The 18,306-nt window shown below is 35.7% G+C and overlaps 1 protein-coding gene across 23 annotated transcripts in view; it reads right to left on the bottom strand.

The window, feature by feature from the left end:
- EPB41L2 (erythrocyte membrane protein band 4.1 like 2) overlaps positions 1–18,306 on the bottom strand; it is a 113,846-nt gene that overhangs the window by 64,485 nt on the left and 31,055 nt on the right. For 16 of the 23 annotated variants that reach the window (XR_007905307.1, XM_051792529.1, XM_051792506.1 and 13 more), the window contains 3 exons: positions 4,928–5,057; positions 3,451–3,929; positions 1,602–1,814 (listed from right to left, as the gene is read on the bottom strand). Coding sequence is in view for 22 of the 23 variants with exons in the window: in XM_051792529.1 (XP_051648489.1) it covers positions 1,602–1,814; positions 3,451–3,929; positions 4,928–4,937 (702 nt within the window). In the remaining variant the exon portion in view is untranslated. Of the gene's footprint in view, positions 1–1,601; positions 1,815–3,450; positions 3,930–4,927; positions 5,058–5,358; positions 5,493–18,306 lie in introns of all 23 variants that reach the window. The other 7 variants (XM_051792512.1, XM_051792510.1, XM_051792515.1 and 4 more) reach the window with 3 other exon arrangements.

The raw sequence follows: 18,306 nt of genomic DNA, 5'->3' as shown, positions 1-18,306 counted from the left end.
AACATGCTGAATCATCGTCACTTCTTTAGCTTACTGAACCCATAAATGGAAATTATGATATTCTAAACTAGCAGCTTATCTGGCCACATAAACTTCTCATCACTTTAGAGCCATCTCGTATGACTACCAATGAGACATTTCACAAAGAGAATGACTGACTGGAAGCAACACATGAACCATCAGAAAACCAAACAGACTTCACCAGCTATTTAATTCACTGGATTCCTCATTTCCCCAAAGTTTAAAAATAATTGGACCCAAGAACAGCTTAGAGCTCTGTCCTGCAAAAATAACTGCTGAAAAGCAGATAGTCTTTTATGATTAAGATGCAGCTGTGTAAGGGAACCAAGACTCATTATTAGTATCGGCCTTTGGTGCTACTAGCTAGAAGAACTTCTGAAAATATCACCTATACAACCTTTGAGACTCAAGGTTGAAGCCTTCAGGCACTATGAACGTAGTTTTCAAGCATTTGCAAAGGTTAATGGAATTACAAAACAGAGCTATGCAAATTTTACTGTTTCTTACAACTGACTGGCTGAAAGCTTGGTTTCCAAATACCAACTGTCTTATAAGGAACACTGTCTTCTTTCCAAAGGGACATCATATCCCAGTATTATTTCCCAGCTTATTTCTAGCGTATCCATCAGTCTAGCATAAAATAGGGAATTTGTTAAAACAATTCCAGATCTTTCAGAAAGTGTGCATGAAGACGTCCTGCAGTTTACCACAGTCAGTGTTGCATCTCCTACTGGCAAAAGTGATTACAACTGAACTTCATAATAGAAAACAATCTGACACCTTTGTACTGAAGTGACTGACACCTCTTGAGAACAGTACTAGCCTGAAGTAATCTTACTACCTACTCACAGAAAAATTCTCAGAATTCAAACCAAGGCTTATTTCACTAAAATAAGATTGAAATGCAACTTGTTTCCTACTTTCCTTTAGTTACACATTTTTCAATTTAGTCTTGGTCTAAAATATTAAAAAGCTACCATTTGACTTAGAACTTGGACACATATATATTCAAAGGGTATGAAGGCCATAAAAGCCAAGTAGCTCTTTTCCATACAGCTCAAAATCCCTGTTTCTATTAGTGATTTTAAGTCAGATTTAATAGACACATATATAAAATATCTAACCCAGTGATTAACAGTTGTAAACAAGCAATCCATGCAACTACGAAAATTCAGAACTAGAACATAGCTTTAAAAATGAATACATGTTTTATACCTGTAGCAGAATTTTTCTTTGAAGAGAACTTCTTTTAAACTTCAGATCTCCAACTGAGATAACTTTAAAAAATCAATGCATTAACTCAAAAAAAAACTTCATTAGTACATGAGACCCTACATCTTCAGGAAAATTTTAATGTCTTACAAAAAATATCTAGTTTGAGCTGTCAAGTGATCAGCATTGAAAGGATTTGTTCGTGTACCTCAGAGGGTATTTTTAAGAATAAACTGATATAGTCTTAACATTGGAGCTTTAAACTGAAATGTTAACTGACCTCTAGTGATAGCATTAAACACTTACTACAAAAAACCAAATTATCCTTTTCTCTGCAGAAAAAAGCTCTTTATATAGAGATGCCTTACCTCTAGGTCACAGCTGTATTCTGTGCCATCCAGAAGCATCACTTTACACTGCACAGTTTTGATTTTCTTGGGAGATTTCTGGGGAATGTCATCTGTTTTAATTTCAGCTGTCTGCACTTCTTTTGTTTCCCTTTTTTCCTTTTCTTCTTCATTTTCTTCCTTTTTCTCTGCAGCTTTCTCTACTTCCATTTCTTTACCATCTTCTTTGACAAGCTATATAAAACACAGTTAAACAATGACTGCAAGTCAGGAAGGTGGATGTTTTTAACTTGTACATTTCTTTTATAAGCTACTAAGAAATAAGACATTAATTTTTCATTAAAGTTATGCACATACTAGAAGCACAACAACCAGCACAAGTATTAAGGTCTTCCTTGGGGACCAGATATTCTAGCTCTCAAACCACAGAAGGTGCCTTTTTTCCTTTCCTTGAAATTAGATAATTTTTCTATGTTTTATTGCCTTTTTTCCTAAGAGAAAGAACTCAAGAAGCTCCAGGAATTATACTTAACTTAAACCTAGCATTCATTAAACACAAGTGATACACAATCACAGAGTGGTTGAGGTTGGTAGGGACCTCATGATCATATAGTCCATTGTGGTTAGCCACTTTGGAGACCAAGTATTGGGCCAGATGGACCCTCACTCTGATGGAATACTGTTGTTCTCCAGCTCTTGTTTTATTACGTTTCTCTGAGAGAAATGGCTCATGCATTTCTAAAAATGAGTACAACAAGAAAAAAAAACCTCCCCAAGGAAATAACAGGTACTTCACACCTCAAAATGTTTGCAGTCATTCAGTTTGGGAGCATGTCCTGCATCAGACTAAGGGTTTGATCTCTGAGTAGAGATGTAGGGGTTTGCCATCCCTCTGGAAATCCAGCTAAACTGGACAAACATAGTTTGTCAAAAACTGTACTTCACTTGTTTTTGGGTTGGGTGTTTGTTGGGTTTTTCTGGTGGTTCTTTTTGTTTGGTTGGTTGGGGGTTTTTTTGGTTTTTTGTTGTTTGTTTATTTTCTGTTTGTTTGTTTCAAATTTCTTCAGATGATCCACAGGTCTCACCCTCATAAGAAGGTACATGCTTCCTCCCTACACAGAGACAGAGTTAATGCCTAGGCTGAGACGTGATTACCCATTCAATCCTTTCTGCTAGTACTGGGAAGAAATGTCAGAAATTTCCTCAGCATGTACTGCTAGAGAAAGGAGGAGGCAGGAAGAAGGGACCTACAATGATCATTTAGTCCAACTGCCTAGGGCCCCTCCAGGGGCATGTAGAGATGTTTACCCAGGACCATATCTAGTTGAGGTTTTATTTTCTTCCCAGGTGAAGACTCCACAACATCTACAACCTGTTTCAGTGTTTGACCCATTGCTTTATTACTCCTGGGAGGCCTATCCTCTGCACCATCATCACCTGGGCTACATCCTTTCCTTACCAAGTAAAGGTCCCATCACCATCACAGTAAAAAGAATTTGCCTGAGATTTGAGATGTAATGTCATGGTTTTTATTTGGGTCCATTGTTTTTTGTCATCTAACTGCATAGAACATTGGTAAGATTCCCCTCGATCCTTCTCTTCCCCAGGCTGACTAGTACCAACTGTTCAGCCCCTCCTCATATAAAATATTCTCTATGCACCTTATCTTTGGAAACCTATAATATGAAGTTTGAATGTTAAGAACTGACATACAACTTCACAAAAATCAATACTGAAGCCTAGCTACTGGAGTAGCTATCATTTCTTCCCCCAATATGATACTAACAAAGCTTTGTATGAATTACATAAGTCATGAATTGGGTTTCATTAAAATTACTCTAAAGTATCTATGAGATTTCCCCACATGTACCTGTGGTGTTTCAGCACTGCTGACAGACTGTTTTTCCTTGTCATCTGCTTTAGCATTATGGTGATTTTCAGCTGCTTCTTCCAAGCTCTTTCTTGGCTGAGCCACCCCCTCTGGTGTCTGGCTTTCGCTTTCTTCAATTACTTGTTCTTCCCCTGTGGCCTTTTTCTTGGGCTCATCTTTGGGCTCTGCCAAGGTGTATGATTTTTGTTTCTTAAGCCAGGGGGGAAGGAAACGAGAAATACCCTTGCTTTCAGGTGAAGCTTTTTGCTTCTTCTGGCTACTTGGACTACTTTGGCTAGTTGGTTCTGGGAGAGAAGAATCTTGAGCTTCTTCAGAGGATGCTTCCTTGGACTTTTGATTTTCTGGAGTCTCTGATGCTTCTTCAGGCTTGTCCTTGGCTTTGTCTGGTCCCAGCTGCTCAGAATCTTTCTTTACTTCAGTCTCTGAGCCAACTTCAGTTGTCATTGTCACAACTGACACTAAAAAAAGCAACAACAAAAACAGTTTTGTTACACAGCATCACTACTTTTACTGACTAATTATTTGCAGTATTTTGGAAACTCTTGTAGATTATTAAACTTATTAGGGTTAAAGAAATACTTCTTTTCAAATTCTCAGTTCACAAATAAAACCAGTCCACTAAAACTTGGTGCTCTGCAGGTACAGACTTGTAAAAGACCAAGCTAGACAGATACATCTAGAAATAGTTTCCTTCTCCTTGATAAAAATTTAAGTGTGCCCACTGAAATGCATTTGTCTTTTATGTAACTTCAGTTCTCTTTCTACTTGGCACCTCAGCTGACCCAGAAACTGAAAATTTCAAAGAGTATCCACCTTCTCCAGTAAAACTAGCAGATACAACCCCCTTACTATTCAGGGATGCTTACCAATTTGAAAGAAATTATTGGAAGAAAATGAAAGAGCAAGATAACCAAAGAACAGGACAAAAGGATGGTGAGCACTAGACTGAATATAAAAAAAATTGGAAGTTATAAGTCAGTGATACTATTGAAGTTAATAATAATGCTGGCAAGCATACTTTTTTACATTAACATTGCATTCTTAATCAGGAGTTCATATCAAGCAACAAAAAATCATACATAATGCTTATACTCTCATCACTTTTAACTACTCTTCCTTCAGTGAAATTAAAGACAGATCATGATACTGTAACAACAGGATATGCAATAATAATAATTAATCTTAATGTTTTTTCAATACATATTACTAATGTTAACTAAAATGAACAAATTTTGTTATCTGCATGGCACTGGATTTTGCTGCATTGCTTTGAAAATGTAATATAACTATTTTTTATCCAATGTATTGAAGTGAGTCAACAAAAATAAGCAACACAAGTTTAAAATAGTTAGATTCCATTAGATGTTACTGGCATTTTTTTTTACACCCTTCTGAAAACAATTAATTTTAAACTGATGGTCTGTTTGTCTGGCCTGAAGTTTAGCAGGTTACTTACAACACAACATTTTTATCTTTACAACATTGGACCCTCTTCATTACAACTGATGGTGATCACTGCATGCTTGTAGAGTCAAGAGGCTATTAGTTCAGGATTCCTGCTAAACTCAACAGCTGTTGCCTCACCCCTGCCCAAAAAAAGAGTCAAGTAAGTTATCTAGTTCAGGCTGGATGCAATTAACTCTCTCAACACTTTTAACTGCACTTGAAGTCAACTGGGAACTAGTTTAGGTTATAAAGCAGCAGCAATACTTTGCCTCCAGCTTTCCAAATCACATTCACAGGCAGTCAGAAATAGTTAAACTAAGCTATTCCCAAGGAGGGGAGGAAAAATTAAGGACGTTAATAGATGCCGAAATATACAAGAGAAGCCATTCTGACAAAAGAGATGAACAATACTAAGCCAAAGGAAACAATCTTGACAGTTACCTTATAAAGAAGCTTAGACACAGGAGCCTTGAACTATTACAAATTCATATTAAGTAAGCTTCTTGAGACCCAATGTTGTGGGTGTTTCTTTGTTCAGCACTTAGCACTTCACCATCTAAAACCAAAACATTCCCCTATGGGGAAATGTAAATGAAAAGTGAGTATCTTTACTAGTACACTAGAGACTTCTAAATATATTTCAAGCTTAAGTATTACAGTTATGTAATTTCTATCACTTTTAATAAAATACTTGAAGTTTTATTAATATTGATAAAGCTTGTGATAGAGTAGTAAACATCATATAAGTATTATTTATCTCAGAGGTAACAGGCCTCTGAAAGGCAGCTTTCCATTTGATGGTTGAGATTCAAGAATTTGCTATTTAAAGCCATGTACTAGTATGCTAGTTTTAAAGCTACTACTAGTCAAATTACATTTTGCTATCATCTTGGAATTTTACACAGAAATGCTGTTGTTCTTTCCTAATGGTAGGTTATCTATCTTAATATTATAATGTAAAATTTTGTTATCAAACAAAAAAATAAATATATATAGAAAATCAAAATCAACTTTTCCTGAGAGAAAAATCAAAATTTCTGCTGATTAGTGAATAACAATCCATGCTGCTTACTAAATTCAGGTTTCATTATTAACAGAGATGGTGTGATTTTTTTCACATATAGCTCTAAAATAGAACTAATTCCTTCTCATAAAGTAGCTAAAACAACTTCATAAAAATTGATAAGCAAATCTTCAAAGAAGTACATGAAAACCACTATAGTTCCTGTATGCTTTTTTACTTTTCAAAATATGAAGAAATACATAAAATAAATGTACAAACTAATAAAAATTCATTATCTACCACTCTCAAAATTAAGATCACATTTTGGTTATATGGTCAAAAGGAGATATCTCCAAAAAATTCCTTTGAACTGAGCAAAGTAAACACATTGCTATGATATTGTTCTAACAATAAAAGAAACTGAGGACATCAAGTTTACACATCTTAACTGATTAAATCTAGACAGGAAAGCAGTGGGTGGTACAAACTTGCTCAGTGTGAAATAAAGGTTCTGCATCTCAATGTGTCCAGGTTTTCATAAAGTTATAGTTAAAAGGAGAACTTGGGTTTATACTGCAGAAACAAGGGAACCTTGTTACAGCCCCTGTGCTGTATGAATAGGTCTGTCCATGTCCACTTAAAGCCTTCATTCGATGCCCACAGCAGAAGGCAGTTTCTTTCAGGAGCTCAGTTTCATATAAACTCATTTCCAAGGAGAAAAAAATTAGGAATAGAGAGAAAATACCTACAAAACAAAACACACCTGTTTCCTAAGCCTGTATATTTCTTTATACTCCCAGTAGTCTGAATGAACTGTGAAGAAGTAGATGAATTTACTGAACAAGGGCACTGACCAACAGTACAAGGCATAGTTTTCCCAAAATGCCTACCTTCTCTACTACATAATTTCTTTTCTAGAGTTGCATTTTAGCATGGATTAGTCACCCTTCGAGGAACAGAAAATTGGGTCTACCTACCATCCCCATACTCCCTATCTCAATGCTCTGTCCGATCCTCCAGTGTTGTACTTCACCAAAAAACAGAGATAGGAGAGACAAAACACTGGAGTTCCGCCATCAGTCTACTACTGCAGTTTGTAAAGCCTCTGATGTTACTTTCACTGTAGTCAAGCAGATCACGTAATCACCGTTTTCCGGAAAGGGCTTTTTCCTGATCCCCTCCTGCACTGCTAGCAAAGATCTCACAAGATCCCACCCAGCCAATAATGCACCAGAAAGAAAATGGAAATAAGAAGCAGACAGCATTTGTCTCAGATTAAGAAATAAATCAAATTAGATTGAGAATTCAGAGTTCTAAATTTCAGTCGTGTTCTCTTCCTCTCCTGTCTCCAAGTAAACTCTCATTTGCTCTTACTACATAGTATTAAGCACAGTATATATTTTTGCCCCTATAATTTTCCTAAGCTCTATAACAGCTGCAGCAGGATAGGGTTCTCCTCATCTCACCTTTTTTGTATTGCAAGGTAACATTAAATCCATATTTCATTTTGCATTGAGAAAAGAGAATAAGAATATTGCAGCAAGAGTAGACAACAGAGAAGGAATCTTAAGGAAGATGCTCAAATAGAAGTATTACCAATATCTGAACAGAGAGGGAAAAATCTTGATAGATTTTGCAATTGACATTAAACCCATGTACATTAAAACAAGTGATAACACCTGTATCTTTTGTAATCCTCCAGAAAACTTGGCTCATGCAGATTGAATGTCTACCCAAACTGCAAGGACCAAGGTGGGGGTGGGATGCCAAAAAGCACTAGAAACAATGTGGCACTTGCTGAAGAGAAAATGACTTTGTTAAAACAGGTCACACTTTATCAGGGAGCAGATAATCTGCCCTAATCATAACTCTACAACTTCCCCAAGCAAGGGTGCTGATCAGGAAGCAACTAAGGACAACAGATATTCTCTCTCCTCTCCATTCATCCCTTTCTCTCCATTTTTTATTCCACTGAGAAGATACTAATGCTGGTCAGAGTTGAGGCCTGAAGGCTGAACAGAATGCTAAATTCTTTCCTTACCACTCTTTCCTCTCAAATATACAGATTGGTCAGTTGGTTGATACCTTTCTTCCAGTTCCTAGCAGCAATTCTTGAAATGCAGTTTTCTGACCAGAAGGATTCCTAACACTATAGGTAAGATATAAAAAGAAGACATACCAAGTATAACATGAAAGAAAAAAAAAGGTGAGAGAAAGGGAAAGAAAAACAAAAAAATAATAGTTCCAAGATCACAGACAACGTTGAGCTAAAACCAACTGCCATGAAATGAAGCTTTCTATGATGATCCACGTTTTAATTCACTGCTTCTATTATGGCATTTCTTATTTATCAGCATAGATGAACAAACCAAATCCTTTTTCCATACGTTTCTAGATCTCATTTTACTTATTTTCTGAGTACATAAAAGTAGAAAAAAGTAGAAAGAGGTAGTCATAAACTTTTCTTTTTTCAGTTTGCCTCTGAAATTTATAGCAAACTCAAGAAATAAAAATTGCTTTGATAGTTATACCTCCACCAGTCTACTAGGATTCACAGATAAACCATCATGTCATAGAAGAAAAAAAAAAAAGAAATTATCAACCTACTTCTTCTGATATAAAGTATAGCTCAGTGCACCTAAAAGCCATGTAATTTCCTGGAGCACCATATTTATTTTTAAAATCGTTACCTTCATAAATATTCTAAATACTCTGAAGCACAGCAGAAGACTGCTCTGCATTACAGTTTGTTAGGACACATCATTTATATCAACAATATGCTTGCTGCTTTCAACACATAAGATTTGTTGATGTAAAAACCATAAAAAAGTAAAATCCTAGCTGGAATAGTCATTCAAATTTTAGAGTGTAAACGAGTCTAGTTTAACCAGTAGGATTACTACAATTGCAAAGACATGGAGTGCTGGGAACACAAAGGAATAAATTAACAACTCAAGAAAGCAGTTTTCAGTTTTGAGATCCTTAAGAAAGCAAAAACATCCCTAAAACCAGCTTAGTTATATCAACCTGACATTTACATCACATGGCTCCCAATTAAATATTGTTCTCTGGTCAAATATCAATCCAAGAGAGCCCCAGTTCTCCCATGGGAACTTGCATCCTTATCTGTATTTATAAAGACACAGAACCATATATACATACAAATATACTTTGAAAATTGAATTTAATAATTTGAATTACATTCATTTTTAAGCACATTCCTAAAAAAAAATAGATGAGACTACAGTCAAAGATCAACACTTTAGCAAACTACTGAACACGATAAAAAAATTTTACAACAGAAAACCCACAGGAAATGGGTATGTCTTACATGCATAAAATCTAATCACCTATTTTTGAATGATTATTCAAAGATGATCTCTAGCAATTAAACTCAAATCTAGGTATTTACACACCAAATGTGACACTGTTTCAGTTTGCTCCTTCCCTGATGACCACTGTGCATAAAAAAAAAAAAAAAAAATCAAGGTTAACTGCAGAAGCTAAAGAGACAGACAGCAGAGTCGGCTTTTTTATGAATCTCTGCAGTAGCCACAGGGCAGAAGGCTGTCAAAGCCCATTGGTTTCCCAGGCTGCAACGAGACCACTGGAGCTGGGGCCTGAACTCATGCTGTTATGGCTCCTCTTCGTAGGCTAAGAAGGTAACACTTTGATAAATAAGAACAATCCTACATGCCACATATAGCAAAAAAACCCTCAAATTCCTTCTTTTAAAGCTTTACAGTTCATGGAGAAGCCTTAAGCAATAATCCAGGTGACTAGACAACTAAACCTGTGTTATGATTCAGACTTTTGCCTTTGTAATAATATCTCCTACTAAAAATAATTTTTCCCAAATGTAAGCAAACTAAAAGAATCACCCTTTCTCCTCATGATTCTGCTTCCTAAACTGGAAGCTCATTCACAAAGAGGTAACCAGGTGACATTGCCAGTCTGTACATTGGTCAGCAGATGGTGCCATAATAGTTCTAAAAATCAGTAGCATGTTTCAAAAGGTCAAACTTTAAACAGCAACAATATTCCAATTTCAAATGTAATTCTCAAATTATGACAAGTAATGGAATGCTTTCATAGATGTGTTAACATAATGAGTATTAACATATTTTAATAAATATAAGTTCAGAGCCAGACAGCGAATTACAAGTCCATGACAATACAAATTAGTTACACTAGTAACTAATTAATACAGCAACACGTGTTTATAAATATATACACATATTCACATAATATCTAAGCTGATCTCCAAGAGCAGAAATGGCACAAAATTGTGTCTTCCCAAAATATCCTATACCTATCAAATCTAGTTTCCAGGGAATTACAGGCAGTGGCTAGCAGCCCCAGAGTTAATAGTAACTATACTCCTAAGCATCCTTTTACGTAGATAGTGAGATCTATTCAAAGTGTTACTATTCAAAGTAACACGTATTTCATTAGCCTTCGTGTCATCATACATTCATGCCATCACACACCTGATTATTTGCAAACATGTAATGTTTCTCTCCCAGATACATTCTTGTCTTTATATGAATATTGAAATATCATTAAGTACCTAGAACTAATTTTGTACTGCAAGAAAATTGTAGATGTCACCATTCCTTGCAATACACAGAATACACAGAACTTACCAGAAAAACACTGACAACTTCCTATATAGGATGATGAGAACTTAAAAGGTAGTTCTGAAACAACAATGTAAGACAGGTAATTCTGAAAATTGCTATGAAGACAAAAAAAAAATCAAGGATTTAGATAGCAGATGAAATGTGACACAGAAAGCTACTTCTCTCTAAAATTGCAAAGTGAGTATTTGCAATTTTGATAGAATATTTTCACAATAAAACTATTATGCTGACAAATTTCTGTAAAGCAACCCTAGGGGAGTCACCTAAACTTTGTAAACTCAAATCAGCATCCAGGAGCATTACTATTTCTCAGTATTCTTATTCCCCTTAATGCAGCACAACACATATCTGTTACTCATCACTCAAGCACCTCATCATTTCATAGAACACCTGCTGCAGGCTGTCTCCTAGTGAATAACTTGGTTATTGCAATCCAGACACAACTTTAAAGGCTTAGTTTTAATGGATAAGTCAATTGAAGGGATACTTCCGATTTTTCCAGAAATATAATATTATGCAACATGAAAATAAGTGAGAATTCTTGAAACATTATTTTGTTAAAATTTCTTTCCTGACACTAGGTAGCAATCTAAAAATGTATAATAAAACATAGAAAATAATATTAGAAAGTGCTGTTTCCTAAACTAAATAAAATGCATTGAAAACTGCATCATCTGTGTAACAGACCCACAGAACATACAAAGCTCAACTCCAAAGCTTTCAACAAAATCAGAGCATAAATACCTTTTAAGTGTTACACAGAGCCAAGCTGTGATGTCCCTATTGGAATCTGAGATTACATTTAAGCAAATATACATGCCGCAGCTCTTAGTGCTACCTATACCATATCCAAACATAACAGAAATCTGTTCCTTCTGTATTTTCAATCTACAAATACACTGTTATATCAAGGCAAAAAAATAAGTCTCAAAGAGCAACTTCATTTAAATCAAGAAATCTGTCTTTGCCAGAGTACATATGCAAATATACAATCTGTTTACGAAGCTAGCTTTGTGCTGTTCTCCAGCACTGAAAGAAATGTTGTAAGCTGATGAGAATCCAACAGTCATTTTGAAAAGCTGTATTGAACAAGTGACCCCACCCAGGCCATGACATTGCTAGAGAAGGACATGCTCAAGTGGAAAAACGGGATTTAGTTCCAAATTCATTCCAGCAGCCAGAAAATGAACATGGATCAAGCGACAGCTCTGTTTTCCTGTTATCTGTCCAACAAACTAAGAACAACACAGGCTTTGAGAAAAATCTCTCTCCTATTTTTAAAATCAACTTTGCAAGTTTACGGTGGATTTTGAGTGTTCACATTAAACACTCAAGATAACCATAATTTTAGAGATTAAAACCAGCAGTGAGCATTCATTTGTTCTAAGGAATGCTGTACCTCCAATCTCCATTCCTATCCTTCCTCTTTATCCCACCTCACCAAACCAGTACCACAATTTCACTGAAGCACAGATGAACATACATTTTTTTTTCCGATTCTTATTAAAGAAACCGGGGGGATGGACAACAACAATCCTGTTTGGGTTCTGTAAATTATTTACCTTGTTCTGATTTGGAGGTGATTGATTTTTAGATGCCACAATAAAAAAAAATTGCATTTTCAACTTTCATCCTTTCTGTTTATAATGTATTGGCAAAACTAAAACTAGTTTCTTTTTATACTGACAATATTAAATTCACTCTTGCATACAGTGTGCTTCCAAGGCACTTACAATAACACGGTAAATCAAAGCACCTCCCAACTCTGTGAAAAATAACGTACTAGTATTTTTTGTACCGCAAACTGAGAGGCCTCAGTGTAACAAAGTTCCCGGATGCTGGAATTCCAGATGCGCATCATTGTTTTGACAAGTATCTATTTCCTCTTCAGTGGAAGTCATATAGAGAATTATTACCCTCTCACATGTTTAGGAAGTGTACAACAGCATGCAAAAAGAGGAATCTCTGCAATACCAGGATTCCACGTCAGGAAGCAACTAGCCTGTGCTTTTGGTAGTGACAGACCTGAACAAGCACATTTAAAAGTCATTTCCATAAGCAGAGATAACCAGTAACTTTATTTCACTAGTACATTGAGGCTGAATATCATACAGATGTGGACACTACTGAGATCACATCCAAAATGCCTGTTAGCTTTTTATTTCAGCTAATCCAACTTAGAAACAACGGTTAGAAACCAACTAAAAAATGTATTAAGACAGTTTACTCTGTCATGTGCAAGACTAGAGTTCAATAAATGAATGCTGTTTACAAAGTCTTTAGCATGTAAACAGAGCCACAAAAAGTATTTTTTAGTAGCAACATCAATTTTGTATTTCCACTTTAAAGGTAGCTTTATTTCTGCATCATAGAGGGCACAGTTCTCTTCAGCAAGCCACTTTAACAATACTGATTGATGTTTGCCATTATCAAGGGAAACAAAGTTGGAAAAGGTAACAATAAAATTAAGAAGTCTTTTATACAGAGGACATGTATAGAATCTTCTCCTGCCACTAATTTTTTAATGTCCATTTTCCTGAATCAGGATGCAAGTTTAAACACAAAAATTGGTACTGCTACCACCTCCCACCAATAACAAAGTCAAATACTTGATTAAATGGCATACCTGGCAATCTTAAACAAGCTTAGTCCAAATTCAAAATAAGTGCAAAGTTTCAGGCTATATGGTGAAGTATTTTTGGACTTCTGCAGGTACGTTGTAGCTGTCTCTTTGCTGGGTATGTTCCTACCAGTATATGAATCAACTGTGAAGGACCTGCAGAGATTTTAATGCACATGCAAGTAAGTAAACCCAGGCTACTAACTGTATACCACATTTTACAAAACAAAAAAACCAAACCAACAAAAAAACCAAACCAACAAAAAAACCAAACCAACAAAAAAACCAAACCAACAAAAAAACCAAACCAACAAAAAAACCAAACCAACAAAAAAACCAAACCAACAAAAAAACCAAACCAACAAAAAAACCAAACCAACAAAAAAACCAAACCAACAAAAAAACCAAACCAACAAAAAAACCAAACCAACAAAAAAACCAAACCAACAAAAAAACCAAACCAACAAAAAAACCAAACCAACAAAAAAACCAAACCAACAAAAAAACCAAACCAACAAAAAAACCAAACCAACAAAAAAACCAAACCAACAAAAAAACCAAACCAACAAAAAAACCAAACCAACAAAAAAACCAAACCAACAAAAAAACCAAACCAACAAAAAAACCAAACCAACAAAAAAACCAAACCAACAAAAAAAACCAAACCAACAAAAAAAACCAAACCAACAAAAAAAACCCAAACAAACCCAAACACAACCAAAAAGAAAACCCAGACACTACAAATTAAAAATAATTAAAACAGGATAATTCTCAGCTCCTACTGCAACGAATAAATGCTATTCCATATTCCCTGACTACTATCCCACATTCCTCAAAACTCAGAGGGTAGCCACCTTAAGATGTCTTGTGTCAGTACTTTAATTTTCATGTTTGCAGCTAGCATAAGTTAACTAAGTCTTCTTTCATGTGTTACTGGAACAGAAGTATTTCCTTGAAAAAGCAGAAGCAATTTTGCTCAGTGTTTCCCATCTACTCCGAATAATTATAATGCACCTCAAATGATATATGTAAAGCACAACACTGCAAACTATTTCCTACACACTTGGGTTTACTGGAACACATAAAGTACTGAAACTACAGATAATACTGCTCTTCGAAAAAGTATGCATCTACTGCTCCTGTGGGAATTAACCCTGCCAATCCCAAGCAACAAAAAGCAGTGGAGATGACTCTTTGCTGAGCAAATAAAACTGGCAGCCAAAACTTCATCACTCCCATGGGCTCTTCTGAATGCTGGTATTTGATCAGAAGAGTGAAAACACGAGCAACTTTGTAAAAGTTTCCTGCTTTTTACGGCAGTGGCTTCACAACTAACACTGCAACCACTGCCACATCTCTGGGCCAGACAAAGTGAAAGAAGTCTAATTAATTTCTGAATCTAGAGGTCAGAAACAAGTGTAACGGAGAAAAAAAGGCAAAATATAGTGTTAATAATGCTGGGTTTGTCCCTAGACTTCAGCACTTAACATGTTTATTAGTCATGTAAGTGCTTTAGCTGTTTTGAGCTTTTTGGAAGGACATTCCCAGCATGAAAGATTGTAATATAAAACAGATAACAGGATATGCATGGAAGTCCCAAGGGAGTAACTATTTAAACAAAGTTTTCTTTGGAGAGATAGGGAATGACAACAGATAAGAAACATTTAAAAGAATAATTCATTTCTGAACACCAAGAACTCCAGGGAGGAGTATTTAGAACTGTCCTGTAGACAAGGAAGAAAGAATCTTGACCACAACTGCAATGACATTCCCATATAAATACAAGAATACATATCACAGACTGCAGTTTACCAAAGCAGCCTCACCCACTGCTGAAAAGCCTTTTAAGTGGCCACATAAAAATGGGGATGGTGAATTATTACAGTAAGCTTTCAGGCCAAATCAAGTAGAGGCCTTATTCTGCCTTCTTTGGCTACATTTTCAGTTCTCATTCTGTATATCCAGATAAGTTTCAAAGCTTGGAAACAGTCTTATGCAAACACCAATCCAAGTTGACAACAACTTATCATCTTACAATTAATTTTATTACACAAACACAAAGCATGACATTATGAACTCCATGCTAAAGACTTGTTTGAATGAAATTTCCAGTCCCCATTGGCTTGGGGGTTTCTCTGCCTCATTTTGGCCTCATCAGTTTAGGTGCTGACTGAAGAAATGTTTGAAAGTATATTTACCCTGGTGTTCTCTATGGGTATGCTTCTCTTGCACTAAATGTGAAATCCAAGATCATGCTGGAGCTCAGAGTCATGGATTTTCCCCATCCTATCTAAATCTTTTTAACTCCTATGCATTTTGAAATATAAAGCAATGAGAAACGGAAAATTGGTACAAGCACACAAATAGACCAAACTTACACCTTTTTTTTTTTACCATTACACACTGGTTAACAACTGGGGGGTTTTAAAAGGTCCTATTCCTGTGTAGAAGCAATAGAAAGCACATATTAACAAAAGAGACAAGAGATTTGGTCCCGTTTAAAATGACATCATGTTATTTCAGAAATCAAGATTACTTCATTAGTTCCCAAAGTGAGATGTCAGAGACCAAGGACTGGAGGTCTGGTCCAGATGAAGTCTCAGGTGTGCTAGTCTCAAAAGTCTGCCTAAACATACAAACCTCAGCAAATAAAAGCATGAAAACTTTTAGCACTTAGAAAATGAATGTGTCTGGCTCTGTGTTAAGATGGGAGAAATAAATCCATGTGACATACTTGAATTTTGGGAAACAGTATGAATACCGTGCAAATTAACATTCAATAAATAACAAGAGGATACAGAAACTCACTAAAAGGGAAAGACTGATGCTATAGCTCTCAACTCTTACTTCCTCTTTTATTATGAAGAAAAAACTTGTGAAAAAAACAAGCTAGTAGTAAAAGAAAGTAAAGACACCACTGGAAAGAAAGTCAGGAGTCAAAAAAAAATGAGGTGGGGGAGGGAAGGAAAAAACAGGAAACAGACACTGAAGACAAAACAGGAAAGAAGGTCATGATTTGTCTAACAGCCAAAAAACTGCAGTGAAGCCAGAGAGGGGGGCAGGGTGGGAAGACACCACAATCCCAGTACAGGTTCAGTTATACCATAGAGGCTATTGGTCAGCCCACAGGGTCTCCTGGTCCTTCAAGTGCTAGGTCGCGTGACATCCAGCAACTATATGCCCCTCACTTTTAAAACTCTTCACAGTAGCTTCTTCATTTTTGTACATTTATTTCCTGACAAGTTTCAAGACTTGTTTCTCTATTGTACAATTTAAACAGTGTGTTCCTTCCTTTGCACTTGCAATTATTTGCTGTGTTTATTTTTAAGTAGCAATTGGACTGTTTAATGAACTAAGTGAAAAGTTTTATTTCCTGGAAAAACTGGGTTACTGTATCTCCAAATCCATAAAATGACAATTCTAATTAGTTCACTTTTGGTTTTTTGACTTATTTACATATCCTTCAGTGTTTCAGTTCCATTCAACACCAAGATTAGAGGCAAAATATACATCTTTGGCTCACCAGTTCCTACACAGTAGGCTTCTTTCTGGTATTAAAACACATTATGAATTATATCCCTTTTACTTTTTGTCAAAGGGCTCAAAGACCAAACACCTCTGTAAAAATATCTATCTGAAGATGAGCTAAGTGTTTTGTGGTAGTTATAAAACTGACCGATCTATAAAAATATTCTGATTTTAGCAAAAAATTTTACAGACAGAGAAACTTGAACACTATGAGGAGAAAGTAACACACAAGACACGCTCACTAAGACAGCAGTTAAACCAAAAATAGTTCTCAAGGCCTCTATGTTTAAATACTGACATCAAGTACTTCTAGATGTTCCATGTAAGAAGACGACATTGTAGTCTTTCCCTTATTTTCAGTTGAAACCCAGAGGTCTCTTCTCTCCAAAAATACAAGGCTGATGGTCCCACAGGGGAAGTTTAGTTTTCCTTAGACAATAACAATACTTCTCAAATCCATATAGAAAAGAAAAAGCAGAGACAAGTCTTTTTGACCTGTTTACATTATGAGATCCTCTAGACATGCACAAAAACTGTATTACATGCACAGAGTGTCAGAACTGGTTTACATGGGAGTTATGAAACCTACAAAGAGTTATGAAATGAGCTTTTTTACTTTTAAAATTTTAAAACAGAAGTATTCCCAGCTCAATTTCTACTGAAAACTATTACACAAGCTAAAAGTTTGTGTACATCAAGTGATATACCATTTTTGTGTTGAACATCCATGCTAATTCATGCTGTGTGACATCACTAATAATCTGAGGTCCAATTCAAGTCTGGAGGAGACAGCCAACACTAACTATACATTCCAATTCAGCAGAATTAGATCTCACCACAATTGTGCACATATGAACTAAACCCTCATCAGGTGAAGAATTTTGTGGTGGCAGATATCTTTTATGAGGTACTGCTGTCATGGCAACTTCATTAATCATCATGACCACATTTGCACAGAAACAATTCAACACTTGAAGCAAAATGAATATGCAGTCTTTTTTCCACAAAGAAAAACTGCAGCATTTCTCATGCCAATTAAAACAATGTTTCATTGTCTTCAACAAAAGAGAATGAATTTTAGACTGCACATCTACAGAATACAGTGCAACACTCGAGATAAAAATTTTAAATATTAAAGTAAACTTACTGGAAAAGGGAAACAGAATGAAACTGAAGGTATTCCTTTTAAGATATACAGATAAGTAATACAGCATACTTGGTGTGACATCCAAATAAGAGTTTCAAACTGATGAAGAGACAGTTTTTTGTCTTTCAAAGGTCATATGAACCAAAATATCATACCATACTTCACATAAAATGGAAAGTAAGCTAAGCTATCCAAAACAACTTCAAAAAGCTGCTAAGTGATCTATAGAACTCCTATTCTGAAAATTATCAGCTTGTGTTACTCTATGCTAAGATACACATTTAAGCCTTTTAAATGTATACAGTCACATAGTCATGAGACATTTAAATGGAAACGGTGAAGAAAGAACTACGTTGGAGCAGAAGATTCCATAATCCTATAGTGGGAAATAGATTCCCTAAAACTCCCAAGACATTGCAACAAGGCTCTTTTAAGGTATGATGTGGGG

This window comes from Manacus candei, unplaced genomic scaffold (assembly GCF_025592945.1).
Source record: "Manacus candei isolate 608988 ecotype Guabito, Panama unplaced genomic scaffold, ASM2559294v1 h1tg000034l, whole genome shotgun sequence".
NCBI classification, from domain to species: domain Eukaryota; kingdom Metazoa; phylum Chordata; class Aves; order Passeriformes; family Pipridae; genus Manacus; species Manacus candei.
Note: the sequence above shows the minus strand (reverse complement) of the source record. Positions and strands in the feature narration are given on the sequence as shown.